The 21,570-nt window shown below is 38.4% G+C and overlaps 2 protein-coding genes across 2 annotated transcripts; both read right to left on the bottom strand.

Moving 5' to 3' along the window:
* Positions 1 to 500: 500 nt before the first annotated feature.
* Positions 501 to 1,424, bottom strand: LOC109439197 (olfactory receptor 4C11-like). The gene has a single exon (XM_019719448.3). It carries the CDS (start codon positions 1,422 to 1,424, stop codon positions 501 to 503), a length of 924 nt encoding a protein of 307 aa, XP_019575007.3.
* Positions 1,425 to 12,720: 11,296 nt separating this feature from the next.
* LOC109439404 (olfactory receptor 4C15-like) lies at positions 12,721 to 13,656 on the bottom strand. Its single transcript, XM_019719709.3, has one exon. It carries the CDS (start codon positions 13,654 to 13,656, stop codon positions 12,721 to 12,723), a length of 936 nt encoding a protein of 311 aa, XP_019575268.2.
* Positions 13,657 to 21,570: the final 7,914 nt, after the last annotated feature.

Here is a 21,570-nt window from a genome sequence, read left to right as displayed (position 1 = left end):
CAGTGAAGAAGTCTCCGGCACAGATTCCCAGAGTAGTATTTTCTCAGAACATCGTCCCTAATCCTCAGGTTGTCAAGACAGCAACCTTGATTCTGCAAGTTTCCAGTCCCTATGGGTTAGCTCTGATGACCACATTCACAAGGAGTAAATTAAACCTAGAAAAAGTATTGATGCTTGTGTGTGCGCATATACCCTCCAAGCGCACGTGCACACACACACACACACTTATTCGTTACTAATCAGTACATTTCTTTCTGAAGAAAAAAATTGTACAGGAAGCTAAATTACCATGTGAATATAGCCAGATGTTGACAGCATTCAAGTAACAGTCATTGTAGGTTGTTGAAAATGGTTATGGATTTAAGTAGTAATCAAATTCTTATGCAATCCTCTGAGATTTCTTAATTGCTTGCTTCCCGACAAGAATATTATTTTTCCTATCCACAAAACAAAACTAAGTTGTTAAGGAAGTATGCATTTGAATCCCCGTGAATCATTCATCAACTGAAGTCGTATTTGCCACACCATAAGTTCCTCATGGCGTTTTTCACTTCTGCATTCCTCAGTGTATAGATCAGAGGATTGAGCAAGGGTGTCCCAATTGTATAAAACACAGCCACCATCTTGTCTACTGGAAATGTGGTTGGTGGGCGTGTATATATGAATATACATGGACCAAAAAATATGACAACCACAATGAAGTGGCTGGAGCATGTGGAAAGGGCTTTTCGCCTCCCTTCTGCACTGTGGTTTCTCAGAGAGTACAAGATGACAACATAGGAGATAAGGAGGATTATAAAACTCACCATGCATATGGCCCCACTGTTAGAAACAACTAGCAAATTGATCACATAAGTGTCCATGCAGGCAAGTTTCAACAAGGGCTGCAAGTCACAGAAATAGTGGTCAATCACATTGGGGCCACAGAAGGGCAATCTCAAAGCCAGGAGAATCTGTGCTGAAGAGTGGATACAAGATCCCCCCCAGGCCAGAATCACCAGCACAACACAGACGCGCCGGCTCATGATACTTGTGTATCGCAAGGGCTTACAGATGGCTACATAGCGATCAACAGCCATGAGGATGAGCACAAAGATCTCCATGCACCCAAAAAAATGGGCTGCAAAGACCTGAGTCATGCACTCATTGTAGGAAATGGTCTTCCTCTGAGAAACAGCATCCACAATCAACCTGGGGGCTGTGGTTGTAGAGAAGCAGGCATCAGCAAAGGACAGATAGAACAGGAAGAAGTACATGGGACTCCCTAGGGTCCTGCTGGTTTTAATAGTCACTACAATGAGAAAGTTCCCCAACAGTGTCACAAAGTAAAGAATCAAGAAGACGCCAAATACTGCCTTCTGCTTTTCTGCATCCTGTGTCAACCCAAACAGAATGAATTCAGTCACACTGTGATTCATTGTCATCCTAGTGGCGGTAGGTAAGATGCAGTTGACAAAGGTTTAATCTGCAGAGATAAGAAAGAAAGTATCATGTTGAGAAAAATCTGTAAGCTGAACTCTGAATTCCTTGTCTCTGCTCCATCCTCTTACCTCCAACTACCTTTAACCCCCTATGAACCTTTGCAAATCTGCACATGTCCAAGCCTCTCCCCAGTCTCCCTGTTGGTTCATAAACTCACTCCATTGGACTAAAGTTTTGCATTTGGGAAATTGAACAATAAAGGTCCTCATACCAGGGATGTAAAACTAAAAGCAACAAATGAACAAGACAAACAAATGAGAAACAGAAAGCAGTTTTAAGAGGGAAATTTATATCATTACAGGCCTATCTCAAGAAACAAGAAAAATCCCAGATAAATAACCTCATGTTACACCTTAAAGAACTAGAAAAAAGAAGAACAAATGAAACACAAGGTCAGCAGAAGAAAACAAAAAATAAAAATCAGAGCAGAACTAAATGAAATAGAGAACAAAAAGACAATAGAAAAAATTAATGTGACAAAGAGCTGGTCTTTGAAAAGATTAATAAAATTAACAAACCCTTGGCTAGACTCACTAAGATAAAAAGAGAAAAGACACTAATAAAATCAGAAATGAAAAAGGGGAAGTTATCACAGATGCCACAGAAATACAAAGGATCATCCAAGAATACTATGAAGGACTATAAGCCACCAAATTCAATAGCCTAGAAGAAATGGACAAGTTCTTAGAAACATGTAGCCATCCAAGGCTGAACCATGAAGAACTGGAAAATCTAAACAGACCGATCACCAGTAACAAAATTGAATCAGTCATCCGAAACCTTCCCAAAATCATGAGTCCAGGACCAGATGGCTTCACTAGTGAATTCTACCAAACCTTCAAAGAGGGTCTAATGCCTGTCCTACTCAAAGTCTTTCAAAAAATTGAAGAAGAGACAATACTCCCTAACTCATTTTATGAGACCAATATTACCCTGATACCAAAACCTGGTAGGAAACACAAAAAAAGAAAACTACAGACCAATATCTCTGATGAATATAGATGAAAAATCCTAAACAAAAATCCTAAGCAAATCGAATGGAACAATACATTAAAAAGATTATTCATCACAACCAAGTGGGGTTCATCCCAGGGGAATAAGGATGGTTCAACATATGCAAACCTATCAAAGTGATACATCACATAAGTAAAATAAGGAAAAAATCACATGATTATATCAATTGATGCAGAAAAGGAGTTTGACAAGATACAGCATCCATTTATGATTAAAACACTTAATAAAATGGGTATAGAAGGAAAATACCTTAACATAATAAAGGCCATATATGACAAGCCCTCAGCTAATCTCATAATTAACGGTAAAAACCGAAGCCCTTTGCTCTACGTTCAGGAACACAACAGGGCTGTCCCCTATCACCTCTGCTTTTCAACATAGTGTTGGAAGTCCTTGCCAGAGCAATCAGGCAAGAGAAGGAAATAAAAGGCATCCAAATTGGGAATGAAGAAGTTAAATTATCACTCTTTGCAGATGTCATGATGCTATATATAGAAAACCCTAAAGACTCCACCAAAAAGCTATTAGAAACAATCAACAAATACAGTAAAGTTGCTGGCTACAAAATCAACGTACAAAAGTCCACTGCATTCCTAATATATAACAATGAAATCTCAGAAAAAGAAATTTTTAAAAATTAATTTTGCAATTGCAACAAAAAGAATAAAATACTTAGAATTAAACTTAACCAAGGATATGAAAGACCTATATGCTGAAATCTATAAGACATTTTTGAAAGAAATTGAGGAAGACACAAGGAAATGGAGAGACATTCCATGCTCATGGATTGGAAGAATCAACATAGTTAAAATGGCCATATTACCCAAAACAATATACAGATTTAATGCAATCCCCATCAAAATCCCAATGACACTTTTTAAAGAAATAGAACAGAAAATCATCAGATTTGTATGGAAACACAAAAGACCCCAAATAGCCAAAGCAATCCTAAGAAAAAGAACAATAGTGGAGGTATCACACTCCCTGACTTTAGCTTGTACTACAGGGCAACAATGATCAAAACAGCATGGTATTGGCAGAAAAACAGACACATAGACCAATGGAATAGAATCGAGAACCCAGAAATAAATCCACATAAATATGGACAGATAATTTATGACAAAGGAGCAAAAAAACATACAATGGAGAAAAGACAGCCTCTTCAATAAATGGTGCTGGGAGAATTGGAAAGCCACATGCAAAAGAATGAAACTGGACTGCTATCTGTCACCATGTACCAAAATTAATTCAAAATGGATCAAAGACCTAAGCATAAGACCTCAAACAATAAACTGCATAGAAGAAAACATAGGTACTAAACTTATGGACCTTGGGTTCAAAGAGCATTTTATGAATTTGACTCCAAAGGCAAGGGAAGTAAAAGCTAAAATAAATGAATGGGACTACATCAAACTGAAAAGCTTCTGCACAGCAAAAAACAAAAATCATCACAAAATAAAGTGGCAATCAACTGAATGGGAGAGGACTTTTGCAAACAACGCCTGTGATAAGGGGCTAAAGTCCAAAATACATAAGGAACTCACACAACTCAACAACAAAAAAACAAACAACCCAATTGAAAAATGGGCAGAGGACCTGAAGAGACATTTCTCCAAACGGACATACAAATGGCAAATGGACATATGAAAAAATGCTCAACATCACTAATCATCAGAGAAATGCAAATAAAAACCACAATGAGATATCACCTCACCCCAATCAGAAAGGCTATCATCAACAAGACATAGTAACAAGTGTTGGAGAGGCTGTGGAGAAAAAGGAACCCTCATACACTGTTGTTGGGAATGCAGATTGGTGCAGCCACTATGGAAGGCAGTGTGGAGGTTCCTCAAAAAATTAAGAATAGAACTACCATATGACCTAGCAATCCCTATTCTGGGTATCTACCCCCAAAATTTGAAAACATTTATTCATAAAGACATGTGTGCTCCAATGTTCATTGCAGTTTTATTTACGGTGGCCAAGACATGGAAACAACCAAAATGTCCTTCGATAGATGCATGGATAAAGAAGTTGTGATATATATACACAATGGGATACTTTTTGTTGGTAAGAAAAGATGAAATAGTACCATTTGTGACAACGTGGATGGATCTTGAGATTATAATGCCAAGAGAAATAAGTCAGACAGAAAAAGTAAAGAACCATATGATTGCACTGATATGTAGGATATAAAACCAAAAACAATGAAAGAACAAGACAAACAAATTAAGGAGCAAAAACTCATAGACATAGACAATAGTTTAGGGGTTGCCAGAGGGTAAAGGGGGTGGGGGACTCTAAAGAGTGTAAAAGGGGTCTAATATATGGTGATGGAAAGAGAACTGACTCTGGGTGGTGAAGACACAATGTGAGATATAGATAATGTATCACAGAATTGTACACCTGAAATCTATGTAATTTTACTAACAATTGTCACCCCAATAAACTTTAATTTAAAAAAAGTAAATAAAAAGTGCGTAACAGCTTCAGTATGTGGAACCCTGATGAGAGGAAAATAGAAATAAAACAGGCTTTTCATTGTGTATAAGTCTGGGATCCAGAGATATGAAAATCAAAAGAGTGAGAACATTTGGAATAAAGGACATGAAATCAAAGTTTCTATGGATATAAGACAACTGTTGTATCAGACAAATAGAGAGATCAGTATGAAAGCCCTCGTTTAGCCTCATTCTAAAGTTGTAGTAGAAAAGCTTGGAAACTAAGTTTTCCTCCCAGCCAAAGGCCATGAAAGCCAGGTTATTTAGCTTGAAAATATTTTTATTGGTAAAATTTAAAATTTGGAGGCATACAAACCATGAGAGTAGATGGTATTAAGATTTATCCAGCACCTGAGAAAAGACATCACTCCGATTTGTTTAACAAAGTTAAGTCATTGTTCTTTCTAAATTGAGCCCACTTGGAGTTCGAGAATATCTGTGATGAGGTGCCCACCTCCTTCAAGATGGCAGAGTTCCTCGAAAGACAGCTATCTACCCGCTGCACTTGGAATCTCAGTGGACAGCATCCAAGTGGATTCACTGTGGCCCCAACAAAACACAGACTGGCCTGCAGGCATCCCAAATATGATGCCATAGTTTCTTCAGTCACTTCCTTTCTTAGAGAAGGATCAGAAGCGCTCGCTCTCAAGTGGTCTCTGTGGGCACAGAGACTCATATGGCTCCTGTTTATAACAGGATCACGGCTGGTGTTGTTAATACTTTAGCTTTTCAGAGCAGTTTTAGGTTCATAGCAAAACTGAGAGGACGGTACAGAGATTACCATATAATCCCTGCCTCCCCACATGCATAGCCCCCCACTATCAGCATCCCCTACCAGAGTGATGCATCTCTTACAACCAATGACCCTACAATGACACACCGTGATCACCCAACGTCCACAGTTTACCTTTGGGTTCATTCACAGTAGCGCATTCTCTGGGTCTGGATAAATGTGTCATGACACGTGCCTGTGATTCTAACAGCATACAGAGTATTTTCACTGCCCTAAAAACAGGTACATTTCTATATTCCCAAAACATAGAACATAGCTCCTTTCAGACAGTAGCTAATACTCAGTACGTACTAAAGAAAATGTCTCGCACAATTTAGTGGAAGAGAAATGACACTTGGAGTGAGGTATCTGTGTGAGAATTATTAGCTCACACATTCCAGACAGTCAGGATGGTGTTCCATAAATTTCAGTATCACGAACATCAGTATGGCCAGTTCTAGAATTGAAGTGGATTCTCACATGGGTGCGCAATGTTTCTAAACAAAGCTTCAGAGAGGCCCTCTTTTCGTCAATCTTTCTGTCCTCTCTCTCTTTTGCTCTCCTTGCTGCCCCTTGAAAAGAAAAGGTGGGCATTTAAAAAATATGACGAATCATAAATATAATAAAATGGTTACTGTGGTTTTCAAATGCAATGGCTGAAATACTCATTGTGGCTTTCAGAGCCCTCTGGCTCAGTGCCATCATCTTGCTGCCCACTTTTCTGCCCAGTGCTTCTCCTTCTGCAGGCTCCAGCCAAGGCTGACACTACTCTCTCTCACGTATACGCTCAGGCCATCTATTCTCTGAATTTTCCATATCTCATGGTGGCTAAATGACCTTCCATTTCTATCTGTATACAGGGTATACCGTTCAAATGCCATCATCTCAGCAAAGCCTTCCAGGTTTTTCCAGTCAAATCACTTTCTTGTTAATGGCCTTCCAATTAAAATGTGTGTGTGTGTGTGTGTGTGTGTGTGTGTGTGTGTGTGTGTGTGTGTGTACTGAATCATGAGATACCCAATTATAACCTTCTCTCTTTTTTGCCTTAATATCTTTTGTTATTTGATTTTCCACTATCTCATAAGGCAAGTTCACATTGTCCTATTTTGTGCATTTCAGGCTAAGCCAGCAGGCAGAATTTAGCAGAGTGTAGTCAGAGAGGAATCAGCCCAGAACTCAAACCTTCATGCTCCATGGCAATCTCTCTAACACTCAGTCCCATATTGTCATGCAAAGCATCAGACTCCATGTAAAGCCAAGAAACCATAAACAGGTAAAGAAAACCACTGCCATCTTCAGTGCATGTTCTGACTATCCAATGGATGCACACTCAGGGTGGGTCAAAGAAATCAGTATTTTATATGTATATTTGAAAAACAATAGTGAGGAGGAGGGAATAGAGAGGGTAGAAGATTAGAAGATGATGGCAGGAATCAGAGTCAAAGGGGAAAAAATATGATTGTGGGGAAAAGCTAGAGAAGGAAGAAGAATCAAGGGCTGCGACAGGGAAAACCCCACAGTGCAAGGTGCGCAAAGAGCCATGTGAGGGAGAGAGAGAAATTTGCCCTAAGATTTCACTAGATGGTTTTGCTTCTCTCCTCCACTCCTCATATTAGCCTTTACTCCAACCCCTGAAAGAAGATGTGATATTTTGGCCATAAGCAGAGATGACGGTGGATCTTGGACAAGCAACATTAATATCATTATTAGGCTAACCAGTATCATAACATTACACAATCATAGTATCATCAGTATCAATGCTAACTGGTCATAGATTATCAGTACGCATCCCTATTCTTTTCCTGACCCTAAGCTTTGCAAATAAGAAATCTGTAGCTATAGGATACTATACCTCCGCCCCCTTCAATGTACCCCCTGATTCAATGAGAAGGAGGCCTGAGACAGTGCTACATCAAGCAGACGCCAGTGAAAGCTGGGGAACCCTGACACACCAGAATCTTCTCATAACTGTGGGAAAGTATTCCTGGAACATTAGGTTTTTCAGGAGACAGAACTGGATGATGGCAACTGCCCAAAAACCTAGTCCTGAATGGGAGGCAAGAAAAAGGAAACAGTTTGGTTGGACTTAAAGACTTACCTTTTTCTTATAAAAAAGGAGGGGATATTCACTAGAGACCTCCCAGTTTTCACTTTGTTAATTCTGACTTACTTGGAAAATGAATCATGTGCAATCTGGTTGCAACATATAAACTGTACTTCAAATACACCCATTTAGCTTTCTGTTGCAGGATCTATGGGGAGGGGATATACTCCATGGATAGACAACCCCTCCTAGAAAGCCTGAATTAGATTCTTCAAAAGGGTATGGAAAACCCCAGCAGAAAGTTTCTTACTTCTACTCTCAGAACTTTCTAGAATAAAAAAGGAAATAACCCTACTATTTTGTGATAGAAATATCTCTAAAACCAGCTCGGTTACCTCAAAACATTCTCTGGCAGTGCACATGAATGAAATATTTCTTTTTCCTCCATCAGCTATTTATAGGGATGGCATATAACTTCACAGGTGTCCAGCCTCGGGAGACAGGAGGACACCGCCCTTCCCATGCAAGACTGAACAATTTGCTCAGTGAGCTAATTAGCGCAGTTAACCCAGATCACAGCAGATCGTGGGCCAATTAACCCCATACAAGGTGGTGAACAGGCAGATTCTCCTCTCCTGGTCCATCCTACAGGACACCTCCCACGTCACTTACCAGGTGCTCCACCATGCACCGTACTCTAAGGAGCAGCATGCTTTCAAAGGCACACTGAGGCACAGACCACTAAGAGTAACCAAAGGCTCTGTCCTTTTAGTCAAATCTTTTCTAACGGCAAAGCTCTGAGCCCAGGCAAGGTTCAAGTAGATGTGTTTGAATATAATTGAATTCTAGCTCCATTATTTGTTTCTGTGACTTTAGGAAGTTTCTTCTCCTAGTTTCCTCTTCTACAAAATGTTATTGTTAGATATAATAATTATAATAAACCCTAATGATACTGATAAAATATAATATGAATAGTTAACATGAAATTATTCTAATATGAATTATGCTAATTTAAATTTCTATAATTTCTCAAATAATTTGAAGTCAGTAGGTAATGGAAGGGAGAAGAGAGGGAAAAAAAGAAAACAATTTTAATGCCTTATTTTTAAATCGATTCTTAAGGTACAATTTGCATACAATAAAATGCCCCATTTTTAAATGTACAGGAAATGTGTTTTGACAAATGTATGCAACACATAACTACTATCAAATGGTAGTAGTTTAATAATTTTATTCTTCTGTTCAAAGACCCAAATTTTGGCTTTGTGTGTGTTCTCTTCACATTTATATTCCATTTTTTCTTTTTTGCTTCTGCTCTTTTTATTTGGTGTTATAATATGGTTTCTGCTGAGGACATGAGGCAGTCTGGGCCAAGCTTCTCGCTTAGCTTCTGGTGGTTTGTTGGCAGTCTTTGGCGTTCCTTGGCTTGGAGATGCAGCACCCCAATCTCTGCTTTCATCGTCACATGGCATTTTCCCTGTGTGATGTGTCTCTGTGTCCAATTTTCTCCGCTTTTAAAGACACCAGTCATATTGTATTCGGGCTCATCCCAGTGACCTCATCTTCACTCCATCATCTGCAAAGACCCTATTTCCAAATAAATGAACATTCACAGCCACTGAGTGTTAGGACTCCAACATCTTTGGTGGGGGAAGGAATACAACTCAGAACAAACTGTATATAGCCTCTAGAATTGGGGAAATGTTCTGAGAGAAAAAATGCTTATGACTGAGGCTCTTCCAATTTCCTTGAAAAGCTTGCTGCTGTGTCTGGCCTCACCCAGCCCCAGAAGTACTCTCCACCTGTGGGGAGCCCAGATACCCAGCCTCCTGTCTACGCCCAGAATTAATAATGCTCCCAGAGTAAAGTGGCCACAGAATTCACCTCACTTTATTGAAGGTTTGTCTCTCTGGAGACTTCTCCCATTCAGTTTTGGTTGTCTCCACTACCTCCTACAGGTGATTTATCTATTGCAAATGGCTTTCAGCATTTTTGGCCACAAGTTATTGAATCTCACTGAGGAGCAGAAGCCCATTTCTATATTTTATTAACTTTTTAAAATTAATTCAACAAATATTTACTGGCCACTTACTATGTGCCAGATGCTCTTCTAGGCACTGGGGATTTAACGGTAATTTTTTAAAGACACAAATCCCTACCCTCATATAAACTGTATTCTAGTTTACATACCCAAAAAATGCAAAATAAATAGCTATATGACATGTTAGACTATGATGAGTGCTAAGGAGAAAAATCAAGCAGAGATGGAAGAATAGGTGGTAGAGAATGTTAGTGGGTGATAGTTGCAATTCTATGAAGTAGTCCGAAAAGTCATTCTTGAGAAGACACGTTTTAATAACAAACCAAAGGAAGTGAGGAGGTAAGTCATGCATACATATGGAGGACAGATAATTAAGACACAGATGACAAGCTGTGCTCATCTCCACCTGAGGCACGATGGGAGTCTTTGAAGTCTATTAAAAATAGGTGACATTTGTATGGTAGATAGAGTCTTGGCTGCCCCACTTATCTGTTATGTGATTTAAGCAAGTATCTCAACCTCTTGAATTGCCAATTTTCTCTTTATAAAAGGCACCTAGTAATAATAATTATTTATTTTAAATTATTCATATTAAGTTCTCCCATTTTTAATCCTATCTGTTTTTAAATCACTGAAGAGAGGAAGGCAAGAAAGAAGGAAAAGGGAAAGAAATTCTTGAATACTTGTCTATGTGTTTTCTTTTTATTTTTAAAGATCTATGCCCTTCCACCTACCAGGAAGAGTTACTGTGTTTCCTCAAAAATAAGAACTCACCAGACCATCAGCTCTAATGCGTCTTTTGCAGCAAAAATTAATATAATACCCTATCTTATATTACATTGTATTATATAAGACCCAGTCTTATTTTACTATATTATTTTACTTATTTACTATATTATTTTACTATTAATTATATTGATTTTTGCTCCAAAAGACGCATTAGAGCTGATGGTCGGTGAGGTCTTATTTTCGGGGAAACATGGTAGATCTTTGCTTTTCAATGGTTGCCAGCTGTTGAAAATGAGATAGACTACACCATCACATTACTTTCCAACCCAGAAAACCATGTTACTACTGAGTATTCTGGCCTAAGAATTGCCTGCAAAGTATGACATGGTCTGCTAGGTATCTTCAATGAGGAAGAAGTGAAAGGTGCAGAGTAAAGATAGAAAGAGAGAGACAGGAGACCAAAACTGAGGTGAGAGGATGCCAGGAATAGGTTGCACCATCTGTCGTACTTTGCTGAAGGGTCTAGGGACAACTAGCAAGACCAAGTGTCTCAGAGAAACATCATGAAGAAAGTCACACCCCACCACTTGGCCTTTTTGTTACAAATGAACTATAAGAACCCTGAGGAAAGTTTTTGGTGTGTTACTTAATGTCCTTGTGCCTCAACTTCCCCATCAGTGAAATGGGAATATGAAACCCTATCTTTAAAAACTTTCTGTTAATATTAAAACATATGAAAAGAAAGAATCCCTGGGTCAGAGAAAGTCCAGAGGAAATATTTATGCTTTTATTAATTCTCCTTAAACATGAGAAATTGAGGATCAAAGAAGGGAACAACACACATAAAGTCCAAGAGCTAATTAGTAACAGAACTGAGCCTAGAAACCAAATTTCTTAAGTAAAAGTCTAAATCTCTTTTATCTTAATAAGATACACAATAATGTCATAAGACTTCTTGGCCTGGAAAACAACAAAAGCCAATGAATGGGTCTCTGCAAATTTGTGGCCATACACAATTATATTTGGATCACAAATATTTCCAGAATAAAAGTCAGATCACTGACAGCAAAATTTACTTTTGCAAAGAATGGAAGAAGGACTAGATAATGAAGAATGAGAAAGAGAGTGGGTAGAGAACAATGGCTTTATTTTGTATTTGAATTTTTATATATTATATTTAAATTTTATATATAGGAAAATTAACTAGAATATAAAATTTATTTTAAACACTCTGCTCCGTGTTACATCAAAGCATGCATTATAGTTGTCATCAAGGTCTAAGGGCTAATATCAGCAATATGTACATCCTTTGCCAAACTTGACACTTTAGTGTGTCAATGTTAAAGAATGGTTTAAATATAGTTATGGAAAGATACCTCATTTATTCATTTATTCATTTAATCAACAGATATTGACTAAGCCCCTACTTTAGTCTATTCTAGACACTAATGATTCATCAGTGAACCAAAGAGGGAAAACAAATTCCCTGACTCATAGCTTCCAGTTTAGGAGCGGACACAGACAAAAAATAAAAAGTATGCAAATTATATAATAGATCAGAAAATGATAAGTGCTTTCAATAAAAATAGATATGGAGGAGGTCATGAAAGCCAAGGAGTGAGATGCTATTTTTAAAAGCATAGAGTAGTCATGTCATGATACAAAAATACCTACAGTGAGAATGCTCGGATCTCTTCCCTTTCTAAGTTCTAAGTTTTTTCCCCATCAGTCACTGAGATCAAATGTCCTAAATATAAACTTCTATTCACTTGAAATACTTTGAGTAAGTTTCTGTTCCTAATCTCTAAGCATTTCAGGCTTTGTCTTCCCTCCACAAAGTATGAAATGAGTGACAAGAGGTATGTTAAGTAATTTCTCTTTTCCTTCTTTTTTTGATCTTTAGATTCTAAGTAAGTATAAAAGTCAACTCTTTAATTTATACATGAGGATACTGAATTGTCAAATCAGAGTTGACAAGTGATATAAGGGTGAAAACATTACTTCCTGGCCCATGTTAATGCTTTTTATATTGCATTCCATTACTTCCTATCAAACAAGGCCCATCCACAAAAAGTTTTAATCTAAAACAATTAGACTTCTTTACGCTAAACTTTAATTTTTCTCAAAGTTTAATGTTTTATCTTTCATTACAAACCCCCATTATTCTGTCCCACACTTTCCTCTTGGCATTTTTCACTTCCTTATTCCTGAAGGTGTAAATCAAAGGATTGAGCAAGGGAGTTAGGATGGTGTAAAATATTGCTACCATTTTGTCAAAGGGCAAAGCAGATGGAGGTCGGGCGTACACAAATATGCACGGGACAAAGAATAAAACCACAACAGCAATGTGAGAGCCGCAGGTGGAGAGAGCTTTCCGCTGCCCTTCAGCACTGTGGGTTCTCATAGAGAGCAAGATGACACCATAGGCGACGACCAACAAAGAGAAGAGCAAGATGCAGATAAACCCACTGTTGGCGACCACCAAAAGGCCCAAGACGTAAGTGTCAGTGCAGGCAAGCTCCAGTAGTGGATACAAGTCACACATGAAGTGATCAATGACATTGGGGCCACAGAAGGGCAGCTGGAAAGTGAAGAGAATTTGGATCACGGAATGCAGGAAGCCCCCTGTCCAGGCCACCCCCATCAGAATGCCGCACAGTCTCCAGTTCATGGTGGAAGAGTAGTGCCGGGGCTTGCAGATGGCCACATAGTGATCATAGGCCATGGCGGTGAGGACAATCACCTCTACCCCAGCAAAGAAGTGCTCGGCAAAGAGCTGGGTCATGCAGCCTTCAAAGGAGATGGTTTTCCTCTCATACAGAGAGTCCACAATCATCTTTGGGGCGATGACGGTGGAGAAGCACACATCCAGGAAGGACAGGAAAGCCAAGAAGAAGTACATGGGGGAGCCCAGGAGCGCTGGGCTACTGCCTATGGTCACCACAATTAGCAAGTTGCCCCCGACAGTGGCAATGTAGCTGAATAAAAATACAACACATACTATTTTCTGAACATTGGGATTCTGTGAAAGCCCTAGGAGGACAAACTCGGTTACAAAGCTTTGGTTTTGCATGATTTCCAAGGAAAAGTTAAAAGCTACTACAGTAAGTATGTACAATCTGCAATTATGAGATAAGAAAAATTCACCTCAGAGCAGTTTAAGGTATTATAGTCAAAGACGAGTTGGTGCATCCATATGAAAATTTAACTTATATGCTTCTATCGTCCTAAGTGAGAACACAAAATTAGAAATTTTTAAATATGGTCATGAGAGGTCAGGCAGAATTGAGGAGAAGATGGATTACTAAATACATCAAAATAGCCAGAGCTTTAATATAGGAGAAGGGAAGCATGCACATTTGATAGGAATGAAAAATAGTTTTTATCTCAACTGCCAATTCTGGTCACTGAGTAGTGGTTTCCTGGAGTGACCTGTTGAGAAGGATTCTGAAGGCACATCCAAGTTTTGAGGTGGGAGGGCTGTAATTAGTCACACCTGCCATTAGCATGGAATGGGAGTTGGATGACCTGGGCGCCATCCCTGACCAGGAAACTGCCTTATTTACAAACAGAAGAAGAAATCACTGCCAGTTTAAGAGGTGCTGGAAAATTATGACTACTTTCCCAATTATTTTTTTTATAGTCTGAAATGTCTTGGACCTTTATGATGAATTAATTCATTCCCTATAAAAGAGAACGATTTATGGGAAAGTGTCTAGCTCTATATAAACACATAACAAGTATGCACATGTTGAGTTGGGTTTTTTCTTCATTCATCATTTAAAATAAGGACAGAAGTTTCTAAAAAGATAATAATACCTACTTACGAGCACTGTCGTGATGACTAAGTTAAACAATGCAAAGAAAGCAGTTGTTCAGGTCTTAGGGAGTGGGAGACAGTTCACGTCATGTCTCATCCCTATTTTACTGGCCAGCAATTCCTTTGTTCATGTTTGAATGAGGCCCCTTATAAAGGACACAGAGGAAATGATGCCGAGTCAAGAAGTAACGTCCTGTTATTACAGATACAAATTGGCAACAAGCATGTAGGTAAGAAATAGAAATGGTGGGCCGGCCCGGTGGCTCAGGCGGTTAGAGCTCCGTGCTCCTAACGCCGAAGGCTGCTGGTTCGATTCCCACATGGGCCAGTGGGCTCTCAACCACAAGGTTGCCAGTTTGATTCCTCGACTCCCGCAAGGGATGGTGGGCTCCGCCCCCTGCAACTAGGATTGAGCACGGCACCTCGAGCTGAGCTGCCGCTGAGCTCCCGGATGGCTCAGTTGGTTGGAGAGCGTCCTCTCAACCACAAGGTTGCCGGTTCAACTCCCTCAAGGGATGGTGGGCTGCGCCCCCTGCAACTAGCAACGACAACTGGACTTGGAGCTGAGCTGCGCCCTCCACGGCTGGGACTGAAAGGATAACAACTTGAAGCTGAACGGTACCCTCCACAACTAAGATTGAAAGGACAACTTGACTTGGAAAAAGAGTCCTGGAGGTACACACTGTTCCCCAATAAAGTCCTGTTCCCCTTCCCCAATAAAATCTTTAAAAAAAAAAAAAAAAAGAAAGAAATAGAAATGGTATACTGAATACAGCCAGAGTCTTGAGACGTTTTAATTATTTACTAGTTATTTATACTACGTGGTCCAATCTGATCAAGTACAACTGGCCATTCATATGACTATTGTACACTAGGGATGTTCATACATAACTTACTTGCTCATCTCACAGGATTATGAGGTCAAATTGGCAAATGTAAAAGTTGCTTATGATAAATGTCCTCACCAATTGTAGTCACTATTCACTCCCTTAAAGAGTCAGCAGTCTTACCCACAGAAAACTCTTCCATGAGTCACCCGATAATTATTCCAATTTTTGACTTTGTTTTCCATAGCAAGACAACAGCTTCCAAGAATGACTGTATCCGCACCTGTACATATCACAGAAATTTATTCATCAAATGCCATGTGTGTATACATATGCATACAATCTGTTTGTTAAATAGGTGAATAAAATCAATGAGGCTTAGCATGAAAATTAAAAATAATCTGATTTTGTGAAATCCACTTAGAACTAATGAAAACAATTTATAATACTGATAAAACTAAAAAAATATACAATTTTGTATACTAGCATCTGTCTTTATGTTTACTTTAAAATAACCATTTCCATAATGTTTCCAGGGTACGAGACGTCCTTAAACAGTGCCTGCAGTATGAACGCCATATCCAGCTACAAGCTTTCACCAAGAAAACAAGAATATAAAGCAAACCCTGTAAGGTCACTGGATCAGTCACCAACCATTTATTAAAAAGTAAAGAATATTAATGTATGATCCAGCAGTGATCAGCTTATCCTATGGTCAAAGGAGGAGAGATAATGAATTGAAATAAGTACATCAGTTCCAATAAACAAACAAACAAAACAGAAACAAACGCATAGCTACAGAGAACAAACTGATGGTTACCAGATGTGAAGGATGTTGGGGGACTGAGTGAAAAAGGTGAAAGGTTTAAGAAGTACAAATTGGCAGTTACAACATAGTCACGGGGACATAAAGTGCAGCATAGGAAATATAGCCAACACTATTGTAATAATTGTGTGGTGTCAGGTGGGTACCAGAATTAATGGAGGAATCACTTCATAAGTTGTATAAATGTCGAACCACTATGCTGTACTCCTGAAACTAGTACAATATTGAATGTCAACTGTAATTGAAAAGTTAAAAAAATATTTTCAATAAAAAAAGTAAAACAGAGGGGAAAAAAAAGAGCATCAGCTCCAGATAAGTACATAGGTTCAAATCCAGGCTCTTCTACTTAGTTATATATGTGATGGAAAAGTTACTTAAAATTCTGAAAGTCTCGAATTCTACTTCTGTAACTGGGGTAATAACATTGCCTACCGTGTTTCCCAGAAAATAAGACCTAGCCAGACCATCAGCTCTAATGCGTCTTTTGGAGCTGAAATTAATATAAGACCCAGTATTATATTACATTATATTATATTACATTACATTATATTATATTACATTATATTATACCCAGACTTATATTAAAATAAGACCGGGTCTTATATTAATTTTTGCTCCAAAAGATGCATTAGAGCTGATGATCCAACTAGGTCTTATTTTGGGGGGAAAACGGTATTAATAGGGTTGTTGTGAGACTTAGATAAGGCAATTGACATAAAAACAGTTATGTAGCTAGAAGCACAAGAGAATATCACGGTAAATAGTGAGAACAATCCCCCCAAGACACTGACACACAGCGAAAAATGACAATGTTTTCACCCCTAACTCCTGCTTTCCCATGACCAAGGCTGGTAAGTACTTTTACTCGCCCTTTTACTTATTCACAAATATAAAATATTTTTTATCACAATGCGGATGTGGTATTGTTTAAATGTGCAAGATGTGTAAATGTCCTTAATAGTCCCTGAATAAATTACTGCGGCCCTCAGACGTACACGTGTCCAATGATTTTTCAGGTAGTTTCATTGTACAAAGAAAACCAGATCGGGCGAGGAGGTGCAGAGGAAGACCAAGGCTCCCTATGAATCTAATAATTAATTCTTGGGCTCTCCAATTCCCTTATCTGGGGAGTTCCTAAGAGTAACACCATTTCACAATTGAGATGCTCATTAGATATAAGCAAATCACCTCCTCTTTTTTTCAGATAAAAGGCAGTTCTAAAGTTAATGTTAAAACTTTCACAATGGAGAGTACAGTGTCCTCAGAGTTTACCACAGCAAGGCTTATGATTTTAAGTCAGTTCAAAGGTAATTGTCCTAAATGCAATGTGTTATCCTAGAGTGAAACCTAGAACAAAAAAGGGACAGTAATAGAAAAATTGGTGGCATCTGATTAAAATCTGCTGTTTCATTAAGAGTAAAATATCAATATTCATTTCATAGTTTTGACAAATACATTCATGGCGATGTAAGAAGATAATACTAGAGAAAACTAAGTGACGAGTATACAGGAACTCTCTATACTGCCTTGGAACTTTTCTATTAATCTGAAGTTACTCCAAAATAAGAAGTTAATTAAAAATAATATAATAATTGTTCAGTTTCTGCTTTCAAAAAGCTAGCCATTACAGCTTGATCACTTAATAGCCATGCGTCATTGAAGAAACTACTAAGCCTGAGGATCCTCTCCAAAAAAATCTATGTAACAACACTAGTGTGAGCCACCTGGCCCACGAGAGTCAAATTAAGACAGTTATTATGAACATGCTTTGCAACGAGTAATTCAAAAGGAAGATGTGAAATATTGGTATCAGCATTATTTTTCAGCAGTGTCTACACACACAAAGAGAGCTGCAAAATTGAATGAATCCTAAGAATAAAATATGTGTTTTAAAATCATGCTTTTTAAATTATACTAATTCTAAAATCGCAAATAAACTACTTCATTCATGTAATCCTTTTGGAAACACTTTAACAAGCATTTCCAGAATCATAGACATGTTTGTATTCCTTATACTAGTAACACAAATCTAAAAAATTATTCTACAAGTGAAATGAGATGGTATAAGTTTTATAATAGAAACTTGCGTGTCTTTTATAATAGAGAAAATTTAGAAATATCTAAAATGTTCAATAGGAGAATGTTTACATAAATCAGACTGCAAATTAACAGCACATGATGCTATAAATACTAAATAATATGAGGACATGGATGGTGAAGCATTTCTTCAATATGTTAATGAAAAAAAACTGTAATAACTGCCCACTTGTACAGACATTTTAATATAATTTAAAAATATACAAAGGAACATATCAAAATGGCAGACTTATTTTCAATATGTATCTTGATATAATTTTAAGAAGAGATAACTTTAAAAATCAAGTTTAAAACCCAAAACACTATATTTTTCCATCATCTAAATGGTTCAGAAAAAGGAGATGGGTTTTGAGGATACTTTTATTATCTCCAGTATAATTAATTTGCACAGTGGAACTAACATGCTAACGTAACATAGAATCTTATACTAAAAATGTTAAACTATCGTAAACCTTCCAGAAACAGTGGTATCACAGGCCGAGCCCTTCTCACCCTCTATACTCACTTTGATATCAATCCTAAACCTATATACTCCTATAGCAAGCAGATTATTCTGCTCAGGTTTCTCCTAGAAGATTCCAAGGCCTGTCCTTTCTTGACAGTTGTACACTGTAATGTACTGGAGCTGCCACAGAAATTGCTCAGGGCCCCTCCCAGCCAGGAACTGTAGACTCTGGGCCACCTCTTGGGGCTGTGGCCTTGGGAGTTTTGCCTCCCCACCGTCCCCAATGCCCACTATTTCCGTCCCATCCGTTTTGGCACCAAACTTAATTCTAGCATGAGTCATTCTGAAAATAACAGAAATTCCCGTTTCAACTCTGAAGTACATATAGTATTTAGAACCACATGACGAATTAGCGGTAAGGTTGTCGTAAGTAGTGTTCTGTAATTACATTGCAAGCAGTAAAGTTTAGATGCATTTCTAGGTACCTACATGTGCATATCAGTCACATTTGCATGTATTTTTCTAAGTAAATATAGTGATTACAAACTAAAAGACTAGATGAAAACCCCATTCTTAACTACCCTCCTTGTTAAGTTTTTTACATCCACTTTATTTTTGATCCAGGATTATTATTTACTTCAGTAATGAAGGATTTTATTCCTTGTCTCTCTAGCTAAGCATGTTCTTTTCCCCGACAACCTGGGAAGTATGTTCTCTTCAGATTTCAGGTCCATTTCTCTCCCCTCCATGTTGCTCTACTGATGTCCCTAAATGTCTCAGCTATTTCTCTTACTGTTTCTGGAAATTCAAAAAGAAAAAAACTTTCTCTGTTTCCACCTGTGTCCTTCCTGATGCCTGAACCTTCTCCTTTCTATTGTCCTAGCGATTTAGTCCATTTTAAGAGACAAAGCCACATCCACTAGCACTAAAGCATGTCTGCAATTCAGCCATTTAAATATTCCTGAACAATTCAGACGCAGAAACCTAACGCTATTTATGACATCGAATACACTGAGAGGAAACTAAGTGAACATATTTAAAATCAGAAGACTCTGCTGTGTGACTCGAGTAGACACTCTTTCCTATCCTTGGTGCCCTTCTGTGTGCCTTTGTTAGGGTTTCATTATGGGAACGTAGGTACTATATTATACCTGTAACTCTGTAAACGGGAGGCAGCACTTGAACTATCATGCCCCTACATCAGTATTCTTTACACAGCCTCAGAAAATTCCACTTGTCGATCTAAAACACCAGGGTGGGAATATTCAGAATTATATGAGGACATTCATCCTCATGTGAATGATAAATGAGAATATAGCCACAACGAATCAATAAAATGCTATTGGAGAGCTAAGACAAAAATACGCATGCGCTGCATTTCTAAGTTATTTGGATTTAACTTGAAAATGAAAAAGTGAAGATTGGTCTAGTTTCATCAGACTTGAGCTAATAGGTCCTCCTAACCCCTCCCCCCAAAGTCTACATTCTAACTGTTGCTATTTATTGAGCACATATTATGTGTCAAGCACTGTCCTACTGACTCCACATGCATTGTTTATTTATTTCTAAATCTTTTCAACTTGGTAATATTTTAATCCCCATAGAGATTCTGAGCACCAGGAAGGTGAGGTAAGTGGCCCGAGTACACACTTTAATTGCATTAAACTTGGTAGCCTGGAGCGCGACACCCACACTTTAAAAGCACAACATCACAATTTGAAATCCTCTCTAAAAATGTGAACTATAAATCTCACCATGTGTCAGTTCCTTAAAAATTCTAGTGACAGCAGTCTTCTATTCTCTACAGAGAAAAGTACATTCAGCGGCTGGAAAAATGTGAAGGTCATTTCTAAGTCTTGCTTCTACATCTACCAGAGAGAAAGGAAGAGCATCTCTCGCAGACCAATTAGAAAATGCGCCGCACTGCTTCTCGAGCACGGCCTTCAACATGGTCTTGGGGCAAAAAATAAATAAAGAAGCAAAAGTTTCCGCCTTGATTTCCAACTGGAATTTAAAGAGGTTTTCTTGAGAGGTCATAAACCTGTAGAATTGCCTCTTAGCTACAGTTAGGGTTTGGAAATTTCCCATCAGTACGATATTCCAAGACATTGTTGGTTTCCAAACCAGCCCCGTATAAAGAGGGCAGGGAGAGATGGAAAAAGGAAGCCGGGCACTCCAGATTGGTAGGTAGCAGTTTTAATAAACAAGTACCTCGTGCATACACGACTAGTCTTGGGCGACCACAAAATGAAGAGATCTCCACATCTGTCCACCAGAATCAAGTTTACACAGAGGCCTTAATGGGGTTCTGTCACATGTACCATCCAGACAGTCCCAACAACACCCTGTGTCCCTAAAAACAGCTCCAGCTATGAGAACTGGGCAGAGTGTAAATTCCAAGGACAGAGGAGGAGGTGAAGGGCCTCTGTCTGCCTTGGTCCAGCTCGATGGTCAACCAGTGGTCATGTCCAACAGGCGCTTTTATGTGGTTGGATTTGCTCAAGTGCATCCAAAACTTCTATGTCCCGGACCAATTAGAGTTTGTTTTTTCTTAACTGCTCCTGAAGATGCTTTCATTTCCTTTCATGTTCAGGAATAGAACACTGTATATGGGATGATACGGTGTGCTCACCACGTGGAAGCTGAGTTCTGGGGTGAGGCACAGCATCCATCTGTAAGGACATGTGCTGAAGACAATAGTACAAATAAGTGCTTATTAAAAAGTGATATTTTATCTCTCAACATGCAAAGATGTATAGATCAAAAAAAAAAAAAAAAAAAAAAAAAAGATGTATAGATCAATCCAAACGTTCTTTTTTTCCTCTCAGGACCTGATCTTGATATGACATGACCCTCAACTCTACAGCACAATTTTTAGAGATTAAAGGAATTTTTCTCTTTTCCTTTTATTTGTAAAGAAGAAATGAGAGGTCTGTTTACTCTGATGGAATGTATCAATGAGATTGAAACTT

This window comes from Rhinolophus sinicus, chromosome 14 (genome assembly GCF_057876585.1).
Source record: "Rhinolophus sinicus isolate RSI-liver-muscle chromosome 14, RSI-T2T, whole genome shotgun sequence".
Lineage (NCBI taxonomy): Eukaryota > Metazoa > Chordata > Mammalia > Chiroptera > Rhinolophidae > Rhinolophus > Rhinolophus sinicus.
The sequence above is the reverse complement of the archived record's forward strand: the minus strand, read 5'-3'. Positions and strand labels throughout refer to the sequence as shown.

Excerpts from the sequence above, each read along its gene's own strand:
- LOC109439197 (XM_019719448.3), bottom strand. The coding sequence starts at position 1,424 with ATGACAATGAATCACAGTGTGACTGAATTCATTCTGTTTGGGTTGACA.
- LOC109439404 (XM_019719709.3), bottom strand. The coding sequence starts at position 13,656 with ATGCAAAACCAAAGCTTTGTAACCGAGTTTGTCCTCCTAGGGCTTTCA.